General features: G+C 43.5%; 1 protein-coding gene across 5 annotated transcripts in view; it reads right to left on the reverse strand.

The window, feature by feature from the left end:
* Positions 1–20373, reverse strand: part of LOC124001785 (phosphofurin acidic cluster sorting protein 2-like) — a 121781-nt gene extending 101408 nt beyond the window's left edge. For all 5 annotated transcript variants that reach the window (XM_046308857.1, XM_046308859.1, XM_046308856.1 and 2 more), the window contains exon 1: positions 19996–20373. In XM_046308857.1, coding sequence (XP_046164813.1) covers positions 19996–20111 — 116 coding nt within the window. In that variant the 5' untranslated portion in view covers positions 20112–20373. The remainder of the gene's footprint in view (positions 1–19995) is intronic.
* Positions 20374–20586: the final 213 nt, after the last annotated feature.

A 20586-nucleotide genomic window follows, 5' to 3' on the forward strand; every position in this document is an offset into this window, starting at 1 on the left:
GTTTTTGGTCACCTCCCTGACCAAGGCCCTTCTCCACCCGATTTGATTGGTGGAGTGCTGCAGAGATGGTTGTCCTTCTGGAAGGTTCTCCCATCTCCACAGAGCACCTCTGGAGCTCTGTCAGAGTGACCATCGTTCACCTCCCTGACCAAGGCTGTTCTCCCCCGATTGCTCAGTTTGGCCGGGCTGCCAGCTCTAGGAAGAGTCTTGGTGGTTCCAAACTTCTTCCATTGAAGAATGATGGAGGCCACTGTGTTCTTGGGGACCTTCAATGCTGCAGAATGATGGAGGCCACTGTGTTCTTGGGGACCTTCAATGCTGCAGAATGATGGAGGCCACTGTGTTCTTAGGGACCTTCAATGCTGCAGAATGATGGAGGCCACTGTGTTCTTGGGGACCTTCAATGCTGCAGAATGATGGAGGCCACTGTGTTCTTGGGGACCTTCAATGCTGCAGAATGATGGAGGCCACTGTGTTCTTGGGGACCTTCAATGCTGCAGAATGATGGAGGACACTGTGTTCTTGGGGACCTTCAATGCTGCAGAATGATGGAGGCCACTGTGTTCTTGGGGACCTTCAATGCTGCAGAATGATGGAGGCCACTGTGTTCTTGGGGACCTTCAATGCTGCAGAATGATGGAGGCCACTGTGTTCTTGGGGACCTTCAATGATGGACAGATTTTTGGTACCCTTCCCCAGATCTGTACCTCGACACAATCCTGTCTCTGAGCTCTACGGACAATTCCTTCGACCTCATGGCTTGGTTTTTGCTCTGACATGCACTTTGAACTGTGGGACCTTATATAGACAGGTGTGTGCCTTTCCAAATCATGTCCAATCAATTGAATTTACCTCAAGTGGACACCAGTCAAGTTGTAGAAACATCAAGGATGATCAATGGAAACAGGATGCACTGGAGCTCCATTTCGAGTCTCACAGCGAAGAGTCTGAATACTTATTGTAAGTAAGATATTTCTGGTTTAATTTTTTAAAATAAATTTGCAAAAATGTATAAAATATATATTTTTCCGATTTGTCATTATGGGGTTGTGTGTGTAGATTGATGAGGATTTTTTTATACTAGCAAAATGTGAAAAAATGTGGAATATACTATACACCCGGAAACTATACTGAGCATAATATGAGTGGTGAGGTCTAGAGGCAGCATATAAACTACCAGTATAATATGAGTGGTGAGGTCTCGAGGCAGCATATAAACTACCAGTATAATATGAGTGGTGAGGTCTCGAGGCAGCATATAAACTACCAGTATAATATGAGTGGTGAGGTCTCGAGGCAGCACATAAACTACCAGTATAATATGAGTGGTGAGGTCTCGAGGCAGCATATAAACTACCAGTATAATATGAGTGGTGAGGTCTCGAGGCAGCATATAAACTACCAGTATAATATGAGTGGTGAGGTCTCGAGGCAGCATATAAACTACCAGTATAATATGAGTGGTGAGGTCTCGAGGCAGCACATAAACTACCAGTATAATATGAGTGGTGAGGTCTAGAGGCAGCATATAAACTACCAGTATAATATGAGTGGTGAGGTCTAGAGGCAGCATATAAACTACCAGTATAATATGAGTGGTGAGGTCTAGAGGCAGCATATAAACTACCAGTATAATATGAGTGGTGAGGTCTAGAGGCAGCATATAAACTACCAGTATAATATGAGTGGTGAGGTCTCGAGGCAGCACATAAACTACCAGTATAATATGAGTGGTGAGGTCTAGAGGCAGCATATAAACTACCAGTATAATATGAGTGGTGAGGTCTCGAGGCAGCATATAAACTACCAGTATAATATGAGTGGTGAGGTCTAGAGGCAGCATATAAACTACCAGTATAATATGAGTGGTGAGGTCTAGAGGCAGCATATAAACTACCAGTATAATATGAGTGGTGAGGTCTCGAGGCAGCACATAAACTACCAGTATAATATGAGTGGTGAGGTCTAGAGGCAGCACATAAACTACCAGTATAATATGAGTGGTGAGGTCTAGAGGCAGCACATAAACTACCAGTATAATATGAGTGGTGAGGTCTCGAGGCAGCATATAAACTACCAGTATAATATGAGTGGTGAGGTCTCGAGGCAGCATATAAACTACCAGTATAATATGAGTGGTGAGGTCTAGAGGCAGCCTATAAACTACCAGTATAATATGAGTGGTGAGGTCTAGAGGCAGCATATAAACTACCAGTATAATATGAGTGGTGAGGTCTAGAGGCAGCATATAAACTACCAGTATAATATGAGTGGTGAGGTCTCGAGGCAGCATATAAACTACCAGTATAATATGAGTGGTGAGGTCTAGAGGCAGCATATAAACTACCAGTATAATATGAGTGGTGAGGTCTAGAGGCAGCATATAAACTACCAGTATAATATGAGTGGTGAGGTCTCGAGGCAGCATATAAACTACCAGTATAATATGAGTGGTGAGGTCTAGAGGCAGCATATAAACTACCAGTATAATATGAGTGGTGAGGTCTAGAGGCAGCATATAAACTACCAGTATAATATGAGTGGTGAGGTCTAGAGGCAGCATATAAACTACCAGTATAATATGAGTGGTGAGGTCTCGAGGCAGCACATAAACTACCAGTATAATATGAGTGGTGAGGTCTCGAGGCAGCATATAAACTACCAGTATAATATGAGTGGTGAGGTCTCGAGGCAGCATATAAACTACCAGTATAATATGAGTGGTGAGGTCTCGAGGCAGCACATAAACTACCAGTATAATATGAGTGGTGAGGTCTCGAGGCAGCATATAAACTACCAGTATAATATGAGTGGTGAGGTCTAGAGGCAGCCTATAAACTACCAGTATAATATGAGTGGTGAGGTCTAGAGGCAGCATATAAACTACCAGTATAATATGAGTGGTGAGGTCTAATAAACTACCAGTATAATATGAGTGGTGAGGTCTAGAGGCAGCATATAAACTACCAGTATAATATGAGTGGTGAGGTCTAGAGGCAGCACATAAACTACCAGTATAATATGAGTGGTGAGGTCTAGAGGCAGCACATAAACTACCAGTATAATATGAGTGGTGAGGTCTAGAGGCAGCACATAAACTACCAGTATAATATGAGTGGTGAGGTCTCGAGGCAGCATATAAACTACCAGTATAATATGAGTGGTGAGGTCTCGAGGCAGCACATAAACTACCAGTATATCCACTATTGTTTATGTCTGCGTCTGAAATGGCTTCCTATTCCCTACATCGTGCAGAGGGCCCATAGGGTCCTGATTAAAAAGGGAATAGAGTCCCATTTGGAATGCAGAATTACGTCTCGGCTCTATCAGTTAAATCAGGGTTCGCTGCCTGCTGCCATGTTGGCCTGTGATTGGACGAGAGTGGAAGGAACCCCCTGGAAAACCCAACCTCAGAACAGTACAGAAAACACACATTAAAACGGTGTGGACGGTGTTGTGTAAATGGACATGGAACACAGGCGTACACATTAATACACACTGTGTTGCATATTAAAAGACTGGATATTTATTTGTACCTTTATTTAACGAGGCAAGTCAGTTAAGAACAAATTCTTATTTTCAATGACAGCCTACCGGGGAACAGTGGGTTAACTGCCTTGTTCAGGGGCAGAACGACAGATTTGTACCTTGTCGGCTCGGGGATTTGAACTTGCAACCTTCCGGGTTACTAGTCCAACGATCTAAATATAGTGACAAGGCAACAACAAGAAATTTTAAAAAACTGAATACAGGAAATATTGTATTTCCAAAAGGAAGAGGTAACAGGTGAAAATTAAAATGAGAAGAGCGAGTGAATGAGGAGATGGGAACGAAGGCAGGCAGCCAATAAGGTGAGGCGACGAGGCAGGCAGCCAATAAGGCGTGGCGGCGAGGCAGGCAGCCAATAAGGTGTGGCGACGAGGCAGGCAGCCAATAAGGCGTGGCGGAGAGGCAGGCAGCCAATAAGGCGTGGCGACGAGGCAGGCAGCCAATAAGGTGTGGCGACGAGGCAGGCAGCCAATAAGGCGTGGCAACAAGGCAGGCAGCCAATAAGGCGTGGCGGCGTTGTGCAGTGACGCTTAGTAGAGTCAGCTGAAAGCAGGATTGAACGGCCTGCAGAGAGAGAGGGTATCACAGCACATCAGGAGGGGTGACGGGAGGACAGCTGCATTCCGAAGGGAGCCCTATTCCCTATATAGTGCACTACTTTAGACCAGGACCCATATCGGCCTCACCCATAGAGCTCTGGTCCAAAGTAGTGCACTATATAGGCAATAGGGTTCCATAGGGCTCTGGTCTAAACTAGTGCACTATATAGAGAATAGGGCTCTGGTCTAAAGTAGTGCACTACATAGGGAATATGACTCTGGTCTCTCATGCCGTCCCTGGAAGGGGTGCGTCATCTGAGTGGGTTGATTCACTGATGTGGTCACCCTGTCTGGGTTGGCGCCCCCCCTTGGGTTGTGTCATGGCGGAGATCTCTGTGGGCTATACTCAGCCTTTTCTCAGGATGGCAAGTTGGTGGTTGAAGATATCCCTCTAGTGGTGTGGGGGCTGTGCTTTGGCAAAGTGGGTGGGGTTATATCCTTCCTGTTTGGCCCTGTCCGGGGGTGTCCTCGGATGGGGCCACAGTGTCTCCTGACCCCTCCGGTCTCAGCCTCCAGTATTTATGCTGCAGTAGTTTGTGTCGGGGGGCTAGGGTCAGTTTGTTATATCTGGAGTACTTCTCCTGTCCTATTCGGTGTCCTGTGTGAATTTAAGTGTGCTTTCTCTAATTCTCTCTTTCTTTCTCTCTCTCGGAGGACCTGGGCCCTAGGACCATGCCCCAGGACTACCTGACATGATGACTCCTTGCTGTCCCCAGTCCACCTGGCCATGCTGCTGCTCCAGTTTCAACTGGCCTGGGCCCTAGGACCATGTCCCAGGACTACCTGACATGATGACTCCTTGCTGTCCCCAGTCCACCTGGCCATGCTGCTGCTCCAGTTTCAACTGGCCTGGGCCCTAGGACCATGTCCCAGGACTACCTGACATGATGACTCCTTGCTGTCCCCAGTCCACCTGGCTGTGCTGCTGCTCCAGTTTCAACTGTTCTGCCTTACTATTATTCAACCATGCTGGTCATTTATGAACATTTGAACATCTTGGCCATGTTCTGTTATAATCTCCACCCGGCACAGCCAGAAGAGGACTGGCCACCCCACATAGAGAGGAACCAGGCTAAGTTTCTTCCTAGGTTTTGGCCTTTCTAGGGAGTTTTTCCTAGCCACCGTGCTTCTACACCTGCATTGCTTGCTGTTTGGGGTTTTAGGCTGGGTTTCTGTACAGCACTTTGAGATATCAGCTGATGTACGAAGGGCTATATAAATAAATTTGATTTGATTTTGGTCTAAAGTAGTGCACTATAATAGAGAATAGGGTGCCCTTTGGGACACAAAACAGTAAGGCAACGGTTGCTCTCGCCAGCCCTGTCTTGTCTTCCCTCTAGGACCTGCAGTCTCAGCAACCTGGGGTGTGTGTGTGTGTGTGTGTGTGTGTGTGTGTGTGTGTGTGTGTGTGTGTGTGTGTGTGTGTGTGTGTGTGTGTGTGTGTGTGTGTGTGTGTGTGTGTGTGTGTGTGTGTGTGTGTGTGTGTGTGTGTGTGTGTGTGTGTGTGTGTGTGTGTGTGTGTGTGTGTGTGTGTGTGTGTAAGTAACTTGGGTGGGTACTGATGGTGGGGTTGGATACCTCTTATATAACAGCAGCAACACTGACTGAATGACTGACACATTACAGAAGTTACATCATCTTCTGGACACGAAACCATGACATCATCTCTACGGTCTAGTAATCCTTCACATATTATTATAGTACTTAGATATACTAAACCATGACATCATCTCTACCGTCTAGTAATCCTTCACATATTATTATAGTACTTAGATATACTTCACATAGTATTATAGTACTTAGATATACTTCACATAGTATTATAGTACTTAGATATACTTCACATAGTATTATAGTACTTAGATATACTTCACATAGTATTATAGTGGTTAGATATACTTCACATAGTATTATAGTGGTTAGATATACTTCACATAGTATTATAGTGGTTAGATATACTTCACATAGTATTATAGTACTTAGATATACTTCACATAGTATTATAGTACTTAGATATACTTCACATAGTATTATAGTAGTTAGATATACATAGTATTATAGTAGTTAGATATACATAGTATTACAGTAGTTAGATATACATAGTATTATAGTAGTTAGATATACATAGTATTACAGTAGTTAGATATACATAGTATTATAGTAGTTAGATATACATAGTATTACAGTAGTTAGATATACATAGTATTACAGTAGTTAGATATACATAGTATTACAGTAGTTAGATATACATAGTTAGATAGATATACATAGTATTACAGTAGTTAGATATACATAGTATTACAGTAGTTAGATATACATAGTATTATAGTAGTTAGATATACATAGTATTATAGTAGTTAGATATACATAGTATTACAGTAGTTAGATATACATAGTATTACAGTAGTTAGTTCTAGCATCTTCCTCATCTTGGGGATACTACACCATGTCTAGCACACATCGTTCAATAAAACAATGAATTACAGGATATCTATGGTCCGGTTTGCCTTCATGTTGATTCACAACATCAACAATGCTACCCATTTAGCCGACTGCTGCCAGCGTCACCACCAGACTGCCATTCGTCCTACTCTACATTCCCTGTGCGGTGCGGTCGGTGCGAGGGAGCTGCGGGTAGAGGGGACAAAGAGCTGAGTGTTCAGATACCCGGGACTCCGAGGCTCGCGTCCCAAATGGCACCTTCTATTCCCTATATAGTACACTACTTTAGACCAGAGCCCTATTCCCTATTTAGTGCACTACTATAGACCAGAGCCCTATTCCCTATTTAGTGCACTACTATAGACCAGAGCCCTATTCCCTATATAGTACACTACTTTAGACCAGAGCCCTATTCCCTATTTAGTGCACTACTTTAGACCAGAGCCCTATTCCCTATATAGTGCACTACTTTAGACCAGAGCCCTATTCCCTATTTAGTGCACTACTTTTAAACAGGGCCTTAGTCAACGGTAGCGCACTACATCGGGAACAGGGTGCCATTTGGTACGATGGTAAAGTGACATCTCAGCATTCTCAGACCTCCAACACACAGGACAGAATAGGACTGTTAGTCAGCCTACTGGGGCCAGCTGCTGCTGTTCAAGGGCCCACTCAACCCCTCCTCTGTCTCAACACACACCCTGCTCTGTGTGTCAGGGGGGGTCACACACAGGGTACACTACAGCATAGCACTGATAGCGTGAGTGCGTACACACACACACACACACACACACACACACACACACACACACACACACACACACACACACACACACAGTTAGAGCATTGGGCCAGTAACCAAAAGGTTGCTAGATCGAATCCCCGAGCTGACAAGGTACAAATCTGTCGTTCTGCCCCCTGAACAAGGCAGTTAACCCACTGTTCCTAGACCAGTTAACCCACTGTTCCTAGGCCATCATTGTAAATAAGAATTTGTTCTTAACTGAGTTGCCTGGGTAAATACAAATAAATAAACACACACACACAAAGGGTACACTACAGCACAACACTGATAGCACACACACACACATACAAACAGGGTTCATGACAGCACAGCACTACTGTTTAGACAGACACACTGATCAGACAGACACACTGATCAGACAGACACACTGATCAGACAGACACACTGATCAGACAGACACACTGTTAGGACAGACACACTGTTAGGACAGACACACTGTTAGGACAGACACAAATACAGCTGTGCAGTAGAGTGGAGTACAGAACCATATTTATGTCAAGGAATCAAGGGCCTAAGGAGAACAATCCACTGTTGTGTACGAACGAAAGCCTCTTCTGACTTAGTGACCAGGTCTGTGGAAAGTGGTAGATGTTGTAGAAGTGACCGTTCCTGTCAGCCATTCTCCTGTTGCCTATAGGCTAAGAATCACTCGGAGTAAACCAATGACGAAGCCCGAATATACACCTGTACACCGAATATACACGTGTTTCATGAGCTGAAATCAAAAAGATCCCAGAAATGTTCCATAAACGCACAAAAAAAACTTCCCTCAAAATGTTGAGCATACATTTGAGTACATCCCCGTTAGTGAGCATTTCTCCTTTCCCAAGCTAATTCAACCACCTGACAGGTGTGGTGTGTAGATAAGCTGATTACACAGATGTACCTTGTGCTGGGGGACAATAAAAGGCCACTCTAAACTGTGCAGATTTGTCACAAAACAATGCCTCAAGAGGTCTTAAGTTGAGGGAGCGTGCAATTGACATGCTGACTGCAGGAATGTCCACCAGAGATGTTGCCAGATTATTGAATGTTCATTTTCTCTACCATAAGCCGCCTCCATTGTTTTAAAGAATTTGGCAGTACGTCCAAATGGACTCACAACCGCAGACCGCATGTATGGCATCGTGTGGGTGAGCGTTTTACTGATGTCTGCGTTGTGAACAGAGTGCCCCATGGTGGCGGAGAGGTTATGGTATGAGCAGGCATAAGCTATGGACAACGAAAACAATTGCATTTTATCAATGGCAATTTGAATGCACAGAGACACCATGAAGAGATCCTGAGGCCCATTGTCGAGCCATTCATCCGCCGCAATCACCTCATGTTTCAGCATGATAATGCACAGCCCCATGTTGCAAGTATCTGTACACAATTCCTGGAAGCTGAAAACGTCCCAGTTCTTCCATGGCCTGCATACTCACCAGACATGTCACCCATTTGAGCATGTTTGGGATGCTCTGGATCGACGTGTACAACAGCGTGTTTCAGTTCCTGCCAATATCCAGCAACTTCATATCCAGCGCTGCATGAGGCAACTGATGGTCACGCCAGATACTGACTGGTTTTCTGATCCACGTCTAGTGCTGTGGCGGTCACGAAATTTCACCAGAAGGTGATTGTCAAGCAAATAACTAGAAGTCTTACTGTAATTGACCGTTACATTCACACCTAGCCTGCAAGCCACTGATGTGGACCTTTGCAACATCTACTTTTATTTTAAAAGTCTAATAAATCCATGTAATATAGTCTACACCGTCACGATAAATCCATTATTTATTTTAGACAGGTCTAAAGAAACATGATACGAAGGAAAGGTCATCTATTTCAGAAGGACAGAATAACATACTCTGAATTGTCCTTATGTTAGGTCCTGTCCTTATGTTAGGTCCTGATCTGGCTATGCCAAATGGCTGTGGGCTACGCTAGCTCATTTAGCAGACAAGATTTGCTTCGAATTTTATACTATTTTATAGCATGAAGAATACAATTCAACAAAGCTGAATAGAATAAAAAGGATATTTTCTCCAAACGATCTGAGGGAGGGCAAACCTGCGGCTATTCTGTGTTGAGCAGTTAACAAAGAAACAGGTCCTCCAATATGCTTCATTTAGAGTTATTAATGTAACTTTAGTTGTTCTACAAACGTTGAGCTATACATTTTGATTTGTAACACATTGTAAGGCTGCATGATGCGACTCTAAGATTTGAAAAAAGTAGCTTGAAAGGCATGAGCTCTGCTTTGTTTTTTTTTGCGCAGGCTCTACACACTTCATCAGTCTCTCATTCACAATTTGACAAGCACTTGATAATGCCCCAATAATTTCACAGCGGCGTCCCCTTTGTGTAGCTGTAAATGCACCCTAAAAAAATCCATGCCTTTCGTGGCCAGTGGCCATTTTGCCCTTCTCCCAGAGTACTACGTTGTGCCCTCCTTCCTGAGTGCTGTGTTGTCCGAAGCACCTCTCATACACATTGCTCTCCATCACGTGATCGGGTCTTTCTCACAGGCTACAAGTGAAGACGGACACATCGGGGACTCAACTGAGCGAGTCCTTATCCAATTCTGAGGTGCATATTAAAGATATTGGAAGAACTGTCCACATTTACATTTCGTCAGCCAACAAGAAGAGTAGGACTAACGAACAGCAAAAGCACGAGCCTATGTCAATCTACTCTCCCCCATAGTACAAAAGTTAACCTATTCTATTCTGTGCAAGAAATAAATATTCCAAATATAGTCTGAGACAGTTGTGCAATAGATCCCCATAGCAATACAACCACTCCCATTTAAAAAATAATAAAATGTTAAATTATGCAACGCGGCTGACGCAACAGATCACAACAGATTTAGCTTAAAATGTTGATAAACTATTAGGTTATTTCTTCACATTATAAGCACAGCAATGAACACACTATTAGGTTATTTCTTCACATTATAAGCACAGCAATGAACACACTATTAGGCTAGTTCTTCACATTATAAGCACAGCAATGAACACACTATTAGGCTAGTTCTTCACATTATAAGCACAGCAATGAACACACTATTAGGTTAGTTCTTCACATTATAAGCACAGCAATGAGCACACTATTAGGCTAGTTCTTCACATTATAAGCACAGCAATGAGCACACTATTAGGCTAGTTCTTCACATTATAAGCACAGCAATGAGCACACTATTAGGCTAGTTCTTCACATTATAAGCACAGCAATGAACACACTATTAGGCTAGTTCTTCACATTATAAGCACAGCAATGAACACACTATTAGGCTAGTTCTTCACATTATAAGCACAGCAATGAACACACTATTAGGCTAGTTCTTCACATTATAAGCACAGCAATGAACACACTATTAGGCTAGTTCTTCACATTATAAGCACAGCAATGAACACACTATTAGGCTAGTTCTTCACATTATAAGCACAGCAATGAACACACAGCATTAGTCTAGGCTGAACACACAGTTCTTCACATTATAAAGCACAGCAATGAACACACAGCATTAGTCTATAAGCACAGCAATGAACACACAGCATTAGTCTATAAGCACAGCAATGAACACACAGCATTAGTCTATAAGCACAGCAATGAACACACAGCATTAGTCTATAAGCACAGCAATGAACACACAGCATTAGTCTATAAGCACAGCAATGAACACACAGCATTAGTCTATAAGCACAGCAATGAACACACAGCATTAGTCTATAACACATATGTCAGAGTCAAGGCCCGCGGGCCACATCCGGCCCGCGAGAAGGTTTTTTACGGCCCCTGGGATGATCTTGATTTATTATTAGAACCGGCCCGCAGACCGCAGCAAGCCGGCAGCCCGCAGATCTTTTACACGCACCAATACTACATTTCCCACAATGCAACGGTGACGCACCGAGCAGTAGGCTGCTTCATTTCAATATTTATTGGCACAGCAGTTGTCAGCATCACAGTAAAATTAACTTTCAGATACCCATCAAAAATGGCAAAACGGAAGGTGGACACTGAGAACCGGGGGTTTCAAACAAGGTGGGAGTCGGAGTATTTGTTCACGGAGGTAGCTGGAAAACCTGTGTGTCTTCTGTGTGGAGAAAGTGTGGCGGTACTGAAAGAGTATAATCTGAGACGACATTATGAAACGAAACACGCGGACAAAAACAAGAATATGGACATGGAACAAAGGCTACAAAAGGCAGAGGAATTAAAACGAGGCCTCAAATCTCGACAGGCTCTGTTCAAAAAAGCCAAATCACAAGGCCAGGCTGCTGTCAAGGCCAGTTTTATTTTGGCAGAAGAGATCGCTAAATCAGCCCGGCCATTTACGGAGGGGGATTTCATCAAAAACTGCATGATTAAAGTTTGTGACGAAGTTTGCCCAGAAAAAAGGCAACTCTTTTTAAATGTGAGTCTGAGCAGAAACACCATTGCCGAGAGAGTAGACCAGTTGTCCATCAATCTAAAAGAGCAGCTTGTGAAAAAGGGAAAAGATTTCATTGCATATTCCTTGGCTGTGGATGAGAGCACCGACATTTCTGACATTGCCCAGTTGTCAATTTTCATCCGCGGAGTGGACTCCAGCCTAAGCGTGACAGAGGAGTTTTTGGCTTTACGTCCTATGCATGGCACAACTACGGGGCATGATTTGTATGAAGAGGTGTCAAGATGTGTAAATGAGATGGAGCTGCCTTGGGAAAAACTCGTGGGTTTGACAACCGACGGAGCACCTGCGATGTGTGGACACAGGAGCGGACTGGTGACGAAGATACGGGAAAAGATGCAAGAGGAAAACGCGACAGGTGAGCTGACAGCTTATCATTGTATCATACACCAGGAAGCGTTGTGCGGTAAAGCCTTGAAAATGGAGCATGTAATGAGCATCATCACGCGCACAGTTAACTTTATCAGAGCCAAAGGTTTGAATCACCGCCAGTTCAAGGCATTTCTGACGGAGTTAGAAACGGAGCATGGTGATTTGCCTTATCACACAGAGGTGCGATGGCTAAGCCAGGGAAAGGTGCTTCAAAGATGTTTCGAGCTTCGTGAGGAGATTTGTCTGTTCTTGGACAGCAAAGGGAAAGACACAACACAACTCCGAGACGAAATGTTTCTGTGTGAAATGGCTTTTCTGTGTGACATTACGAGTCATCTGAATGCAATGAACTTGCAGCTGCAGGGTCGGGATCGTGTCATCTCTGATATGTACAGTACAGTGAAGGCATTTAAAACCAAACTGACTCTGTGGGAGACGCAGATGCGGAAAGAAAATTTGAGCCACTTTCCCAGCTGCCAGACCATGAAAGAGAAGCTCTCTACCAGTGCGTTCCCGAGCGCACAGTTGGCTGATAAAATAGGTATGCTTGCCGCTGACTTTCGACGCCGATTTGCTGACTTTGAAGCACAAAAAGCAGGTTGGAACTGCTCGGTAACCCATTTGCTGTTGACGTGGAAAGCTCACCACCAAACCTCCAAATGGAGTTGATTGACCTCCAATGCAATGATGCACTGAGGGCAAAATATGCGGCAGTGGGTGCTGCGGAGTTCGCCCGTTTCCTCCCCGACACAATGCCCCAGCTGCGCATCCAGGCTGCTCAAACGTTGTCTATGTTTGGCAGCACATACCTGTGTGAACAACTGTTTTCTTTGATGAACTTGAACAAAACATCACACAGAAGTCGACTTACTGCTGAACACCTCCACTCAATTCTGAGGATTTCCTCAGCTCAGAGCCTTACCCCGAACATTGATGAACTTGTGGAAAAGATGGGACACCACCAAGTATCACCCTCAACCTCAAACAAGTGAACATTACTGTGCAATCACATATTTAGAGTTTTTACTCAGTTCAAGTTTAAAAGTTAAAGTTTAATATTTGTTTTCACTGCATGTTACTTCTCCTTAAACAAAGTGTTGTTTTTGATTAATAGATTTTTGCACTTTATTTTATTGTATTTCAATCCAATTATATTTTAAAAATATTTCAGTTGAGTGGATGATAGAAAATTGCTATTATTGTTTTTTTCTTTGAAGTAAATTTAGCCCACTTTTGCTAAAATAGAAAATATAGGCTACTGATGGTGCCTTGAATACCGGTTTCTTTCATTTAATGTTCATGTTATGGGGATTTTTATATAAAGGAAATTTGTCTTTTGTGTCTGTTGAAAATGAAAGATTACTGACAGAGCCATAAGAAAATATTGCTTTATTTATCTGATCATATTGGAATATATTTGTTAGGTTTTCAGTAGGTTCAATTAGGTTCACTAGACTATATGCGTCATTTAAAAAATTTTCAATGAACATTCGAACAGTCCGGCCCTCGGCTTGTAGCTAAATTTTTTATTTGGCCCTCCGTCCATTTGACTTTGACACCCCTGGTCTATAAGCACAGCAATGAACACACAGCATTAGTCTATAAGCACAGCAATGAACACACAGCATTAGTCTATAAGCACAGCAATGAACACACAGCATTAGTCTATAAGCACAGCAATGAACACACAGCATTAGTCTATAAGCACAGCAATGAATAATAATAATAATAATATATGCCATTTAGCAGACGCTTTTATCCAAAGCGACTTACAGTCATGTGTGCATACATTCTACGTATGGGTGGTTCCGGGAATCGAACCCACTACCCTGGCGTTACAAGCGCCATGCTCTACCAACTGAGCTAGAGAAGCATTAGTCTATAAGCACAGCAATGAACACACAGCATTAGTCTATAAGCACAAATGTTCCATTAGTGGAACAAACCATTATAAAAAGTGACCGCAAATGCAATTATGCAGGTAACGCTTTTATTATAAAAGGGTGCGTTTTTATGGATTTTTAAACTGGAAACTCACACACTGCTTATGTATGCCAGTGAGGCTCTACACCCGTGTAAAGCGGATTAATGTGCTCAATTTTAAGAAGTTATTTGGCCACTTTAGTTGTGATACAAACCTTGTCAAAACACATAGGCCTAGGGATTAGGCTACATGAGGTGTACGACTATGATTCAAAAAAGTCGCAAAGAAAAAGATGTTTCTTATGCTGGGAATCATTCACAAGTGATAGGCTAATATTGTCACCTTATCTTTTTATTTTATTTAACTAGGCAAGTAAATTCAGAACAAAATCTTGTTTCCAATGACGGCCATCAAACTATTCCTGATGTAATCTTGTCTTTACATGTACTAAATCATATCTGTGTGACATTTGTTTTGATTTAGAATGGTCCATTATCATGCACCCGTCTGGAAACAGGGAGAGGGGGAAAAAAGACATGTCATCTACGCACTTAAATAGCAAATGGACGAGGCTTTTCCCTTGGTTCATTTTCATGCCAGCCAGGTAGGCTATACTCCTGTTGTAAAGAGAAGCAATGTGCTTCATATTAGGAAAGTTGAGAAATAAATATAGTAGTCCTAGCCTATAGAAAGCTGATGGGATCCTCCTCTTTTTAATAGAGGCCATCACTCTATTTTCTCCCACAATTGCAGAGCCGATAGAAAATGTTGAGCAACGTGAGCTCATCGGCTCTCATGAAGTGTTTGATTCGATTTTCGATTACATTTGCATTGATGTCAGAGTGCTGAGTGCCAGGCAGTTAATTAAGCAAGTTTGGTCGGCTATTAATGACCACAAGCAGCATCAGAGCTCGGAGAAGCCTAATTACCGTCACTAAACGATCATGTGGAATTTGACTGCCTTCATGACTCGTGACAGCCGACGTGGCAGTAATACGGTCACTGCAACAGCCCTATCCACGGCCCTAACTGTTTTTAAGTATCTGTAATCAGATGCATATCTGTATTCCCAAGTCATGTGAAATCCATAAATTAGGGTCTAATTCATTTATTTCAATTGACTGTTTTCTTTATATGGACTGTAAACTCAGTAAAATCATTGCAAATTGTTGCATGTTGCGTTTATAAATGTTTTTCCAGTACAGTTTAGTGCAGGGAATGAACTACAATGACCATAATCCATTGCGCATCTACTTGTCCGATCTGTGTGGAGCAGACGCAACAACGGAGAGAAGAGTGAAGAATGAGTGACTGAGAGGAAGAGAGGGCAGTTGCATGATTGATAGTTGGTATTCATGCACAGGCAGCAGCTCTATAGAGGATGAGATGATGACTTGGAATTCAATAATAAAGTAATCAAATAAAACTAATACACAATAACATCAAAACGCAGGGAAGTCCCTCAGATCTTTCTTCTATTATTAAGTCACATGACTATACAGGCCTATAGAGTCAGGGTAGTGTAATACAGGCCTATAGAGTCAGGGTAGTGTAATACAGGCCTATAGAGTCAGGGTGATGTTATACAGGCCTATAGAGTCAGGGTACTGTAATACAGGCCTATAGAGTCAGGGTGATGTAATACAGGCCTATAGAGTCAGGGTACTGTAATACAGGCCTATAGAGTCAGGGTAGTGTAATACAGGCCTATAGAGTCAGGGTGATGTAATACAGGCCTATAGAGTCAGGGTAGTGTAATACAGGCCTATAGAGTCAGGGTAGTGTAATACAGGCCTATAGAGTCAGGGTAGTGTAATACAGGCCTATAGAGTCAGGGTAGTGTAATACAGGCCTATAGAGTCAGGGTAGTGTAATACAGGCCTATAGAGTCAGGGTAGTGTAATACAGGCCTATAGAGTCAGGGTAGTGTAATACAGGCCTATAGAGTCAGGGTACTGTAATACAGGCCTATAGAGTCAGGGTAGTGTAATACAGGCCTATAGAGTCAGTCAGGGTGATGTAATACAGGCCTATAGAGTCAGGGTAGTGTAATACAGGCCTATAGAGTCAGGGTAGTGTAATACAGGCCTATAGAGTCAGGGTAGTGTAATACAGGCCTATAGAGTCAGGCCTATAGAGTCAGGGTGAATACAGGCCTATAGAGTCAGGGTAGTGTAATACAGGCCTATAGAGTCAGGGTAGTGTAATACAGGCCTATAGAGTCAGGGTGATGTAATACAGGCCTATAGAGTCAGGGTGATGTTATACAGGCCTATAGAGTCAGGGTGATGTAATACAGGCCTATAGAGTCAGGGTAGTGTAATACAGGCCTATAGAGTCAGGGTGATGTAATACAGGCCTATAGAGTCAGGGTGATGTTATACAGGCCTATAGAGTCAGGGTGATGTAATACAGGCCTATAGAGTCAGGGTGATGTAATACATACCGATGACACTTCCAATGGTTATTTCAGAACTAATCAATTTACATCTCAGTGAGTAGGACTGGACACGTTTATATAAAACGGGACACTGCCGTGCTAGACAGAGTCCCAAATGGTACCCTATTCTCCACACCTTTCACCAGGGCCCATAGTGCACTACTTTTGACTAGAGCGAGCCCTGTGTAAGAAACAGGATACCATTTGGATACCAGAGGCCTAGCTTGAAGAGAGGAGCAGAAGCTGAGGTGCAGAGAGTGAACTATAAGAAGGGAGGTGGTGGAATCAATACAAAAGTCACACTGACGCACCACAGGACAAGAGAGACACACTGAGTGACAGTTCGATTCACACTGAACCAGTCCCACGTGTGTCAATCTAACTCTAAATCAAGTGTCAACTGCCCCTGTATTTGAATAAATCTACTGCAGATAAGCCATCTAACGACACTACCTATAGCTTCCTCTTTCGACAAAATACGTTGCTGTAGATCAGTGAAAAATAAATAAAAATACAAATTTAAAAGATATAATATATAACTTTTTTTGGGGGGCTGACAAAATTCACATAGAAATGTAAGTTATAGATCTGTCATTTGTCTCGTAAGCCAGTCTATGACGCCGTAGATCTGTTCTACGTGAGTTTCTATACTTCCCATTCTTTAATTTTAGCATCTTTTCATTTTCCTTTCGGTTTTGTACACCAGCTTCAAAAACAGTTGAAAATACAATATTTCTGGTTTGGAAAATATATTTCCACAGCGGATTAGATGGTGCAATGATTCTCAACACAATGACTGCTTGTTTTGACACATAAACTGAACATAGGCAAGCTATTATAACTTTAGCAACCAGGAAATGGTGGAGAGATTTCTGCATATTCTGCATATCTACCTTTAACAGGTAGAAAGAAAGCCATGTATTGAACATCAATGAAATTTCATTGATTAGCCATTGATGTCCAATGGAAGTCATGTGCAATACAAAAATGTCTCTCAATTGACCCCAAGATACTGTCATGAAGAAGTTATTGGGAGGTCGAGTGAGGGGACAAATCAGAGAAGAGAGACCAAAAGGAGATCAACTTTACAAAGGCTGTATAAAAATTTAAAAATCTGATTTTCAAGAATGAACACTGAAAATGATGCCAAGGGTTTACTAGTATACAAGCCTCAACACACGCAGGGGAAATAATGTCCTGTAAGCAAACGAACACACTGCCGTGTCTGTATTCATTATGGTGTCTCGGAGTAAGAGTTCTGATCTAGGATCAGATCCCCTGTGTTCTATTATATTATGATCTAAAACAAAACTGACCCTAGATCAGCACTCCTACCCTCAGACAGACAGTGCAGGCCTGCCTGGATAAAGCCATGACATGATACAAACAGCTTCTAGAGGACCGAGTGTTGCTGAAAGTCATTCAGCTTCATCAAGAGAAACAAGCTGTCGAGAGTGTGTTGCCAAACCAAATGGCGCCCTGTTCCCTACGGTGTCGTACTGTTCACCAGAGATCTGGTCAAAAGTAGTGTGCCAGGGAATAGTTAGGGTGCCATTTGGGATGCAATCAGTGTTCAGGAGATTTCTGCTAAATCATTCTGTTTGTTTCAATATTTAGATTCAGTTTTGGAATCCATATTCCTGTTCTGCCATTGGACTAGGCCTCTATTCCTGTTCTGCCATTGGACTAGGCCTCTATTCCTGTTCTTCCATTGGACTAGGCCTCTATTCCTGTTCTGCCAATGTTCTAGGTCTCTATTCCTGTTCTGCCATTGGACGAGGCCTCTATTCCTGTTCTGCCATTGGACTAGGCCTCTATTCCTGTTCTGCCATTGGACTAGGCCTCTATTCCTGTTCTGCCATTGGACTAGGCCTCTATTCCTGTTCTGCCATTGGACTAGGCCTCTATTCCTGTTCTGCCATTGGACTAGGCCTCTATTCCTGTTCTGCCATTGGACTAGGCCTCTATTCCTGTTCTGCCATTGGACTAGGCCTCTATTCCTGTTCTGCCAATGTTCTAGGCCTCTATTCATGTTCTGCCATTGGACGAGGCCTCTATTCCTGTTCTGCCATTGGGCTAGGCCTCTATTCCTGTTCTGCCATTGGGCTAGGCCTCTATTCCTGTTCTGCCATTGGACTAGACCTCTATTCCTGTTCTGCCATTGGGCTAGGCCTCTATTCCCGTTCTGCCATTGGACTAGACCTCTATTCCTGTTCTGCCATTGGACTAGGCCTCTATTCCTGTTCTGCCATTGGACTAGGCCTCTATTCCTGTTCTGCCATTGGACTAGACCTCTATTCCTGTTCTGCCATTGGACTAGGCCTATATGACACAATAAGGTGCCTGAAGAAATAAATCAGAATCCCTTGATTATGTTCTCCCTTGTTGCAGCACCAGATTACACCATGTGACACTGGCTTTATGTTTCAGAGGTCTGTGTTGCCTTGGCCCTCCAGTGAGCTACCACCCCTAGCCTGGCTGGTGGTCTGTGTTGCCTTGGCACTGCAGTGAGCTACCACCCCTAGCCTGGCTGGTGGTCTGTGTTGCCTTGGCCCTCCAGTGAGCTACCACCCCTAGCCTGGCTGGTGGTCTGTGTTGCCTTGGCACTGCAGTGAGCTACCACCTCTAGCCTGGCTGGTGGTCTGTGTTGCCTTGGCACTGCAGTGAGCTACCACCCCTAGCCTGGCTGGTGGTCTGTGTTGCCTTGGCACTGCAGTGAGCTACCACCCCTAGCCTGGCTGGTGGTCTGTGTTGCCTTGGCACTGCAGTGAGCTACCACCCCTAGCCTGGCTGGTGGTCTGTGTTGCCTTGGCACTGCAGTGAGCTACCACCCCTAGCCTGGAGGAACCAGGCAGCCATCAGTCAGGCTGGTTTCCCCATCCAGGCTTCCCTCTACCCTAAATAACATCTGATTTCCTCTTCAGAAGATGTTTTCATGTTTGGCATGACAACAACCATAAGTGGTGAAGAATAGCCAACTGTCATGTTCCTGGAAATGCCAGCCATATGACGGGAACGTTAGAGAGATGAGGGAGTCCAAACCTTAGAGATTATTCCTAAGGTCCAAACCTTCAAACTCAATGGGATGGGTGGCATCCATCTCGGTTTGAAACTCATTGGTCCTGGGACAAGTCTACTGGCTAGTTTAGCTATGCCTAAACTTTGGCAGAGAGAGTAGACCTACAGCATTTGTTAGCTAGCTAGCCATTTAACTTAGAAAGAAACGTCCAATTGAATAGGATAGTAAATTGTCTAACATTTAGTCAATGCAATGGGGCTGGTTGTTCTTCCGATGCGACAATATAACCATCACCGCAGCTCAGCGGCTGTATTGCCCATCAGAGCAAACTGCTTGCTTGTCTTAGCACTATCAAGTATGTCAAAGTATAGATACTGTGGGGGGGCAAGACAAGGAACACGACTTACCTCGGGATACAACTCGGGGACGATCCATCTATTTCCCATGTGGCGAACAGGTTCATTGGCACCGGTCTGTTGAGCGCCCCGCCACCGAAGCTCAACCGGCCACTTCTCTCCGCCATGGTTCGTTATGAATCTGCCTAAACGTCCACACGAACCGAGGCGGTACAAAAATATATACCTATCTGAATATAAAAAAAATGAATTTTGTCTTGAAGTGCGATGGTAAAAAAATTAAATAAAATTAAACACACACAAACACACAAAAAAAACAGTTCTTCATGCGATTAAATTCGTACAATGTGGAATTAGTGCAGCAGGTTGTTCCGGACCAAATGCTCACATGTCAGACTTGCATACACTGTTCCCTAGAACTGCAGTACTTTGCTCCCCCACTGCCACCCCCCAGGAAATAACGTCATTGCTGGCCATGGACGCAGCCTTCATTCAGATCAGGGGCGCAGGCTGGCGAAGTGGCATGCAAGCAAATGTCCTTGAACCGTGCGATTCATCCCAACCTACATGCAAAAATATGTCAATGAAAATGTATCATTTACAATGTATATGAATAGATGTATTGTTGTCTAGCTCGAAGAC

This window comes from Oncorhynchus gorbuscha, linkage group LG17 (assembly GCF_021184085.1).
Source record: "Oncorhynchus gorbuscha isolate QuinsamMale2020 ecotype Even-year linkage group LG17, OgorEven_v1.0, whole genome shotgun sequence".
Classification (NCBI taxonomy): Eukaryota; Metazoa; Chordata; class Actinopteri; order Salmoniformes; family Salmonidae; genus Oncorhynchus; species Oncorhynchus gorbuscha.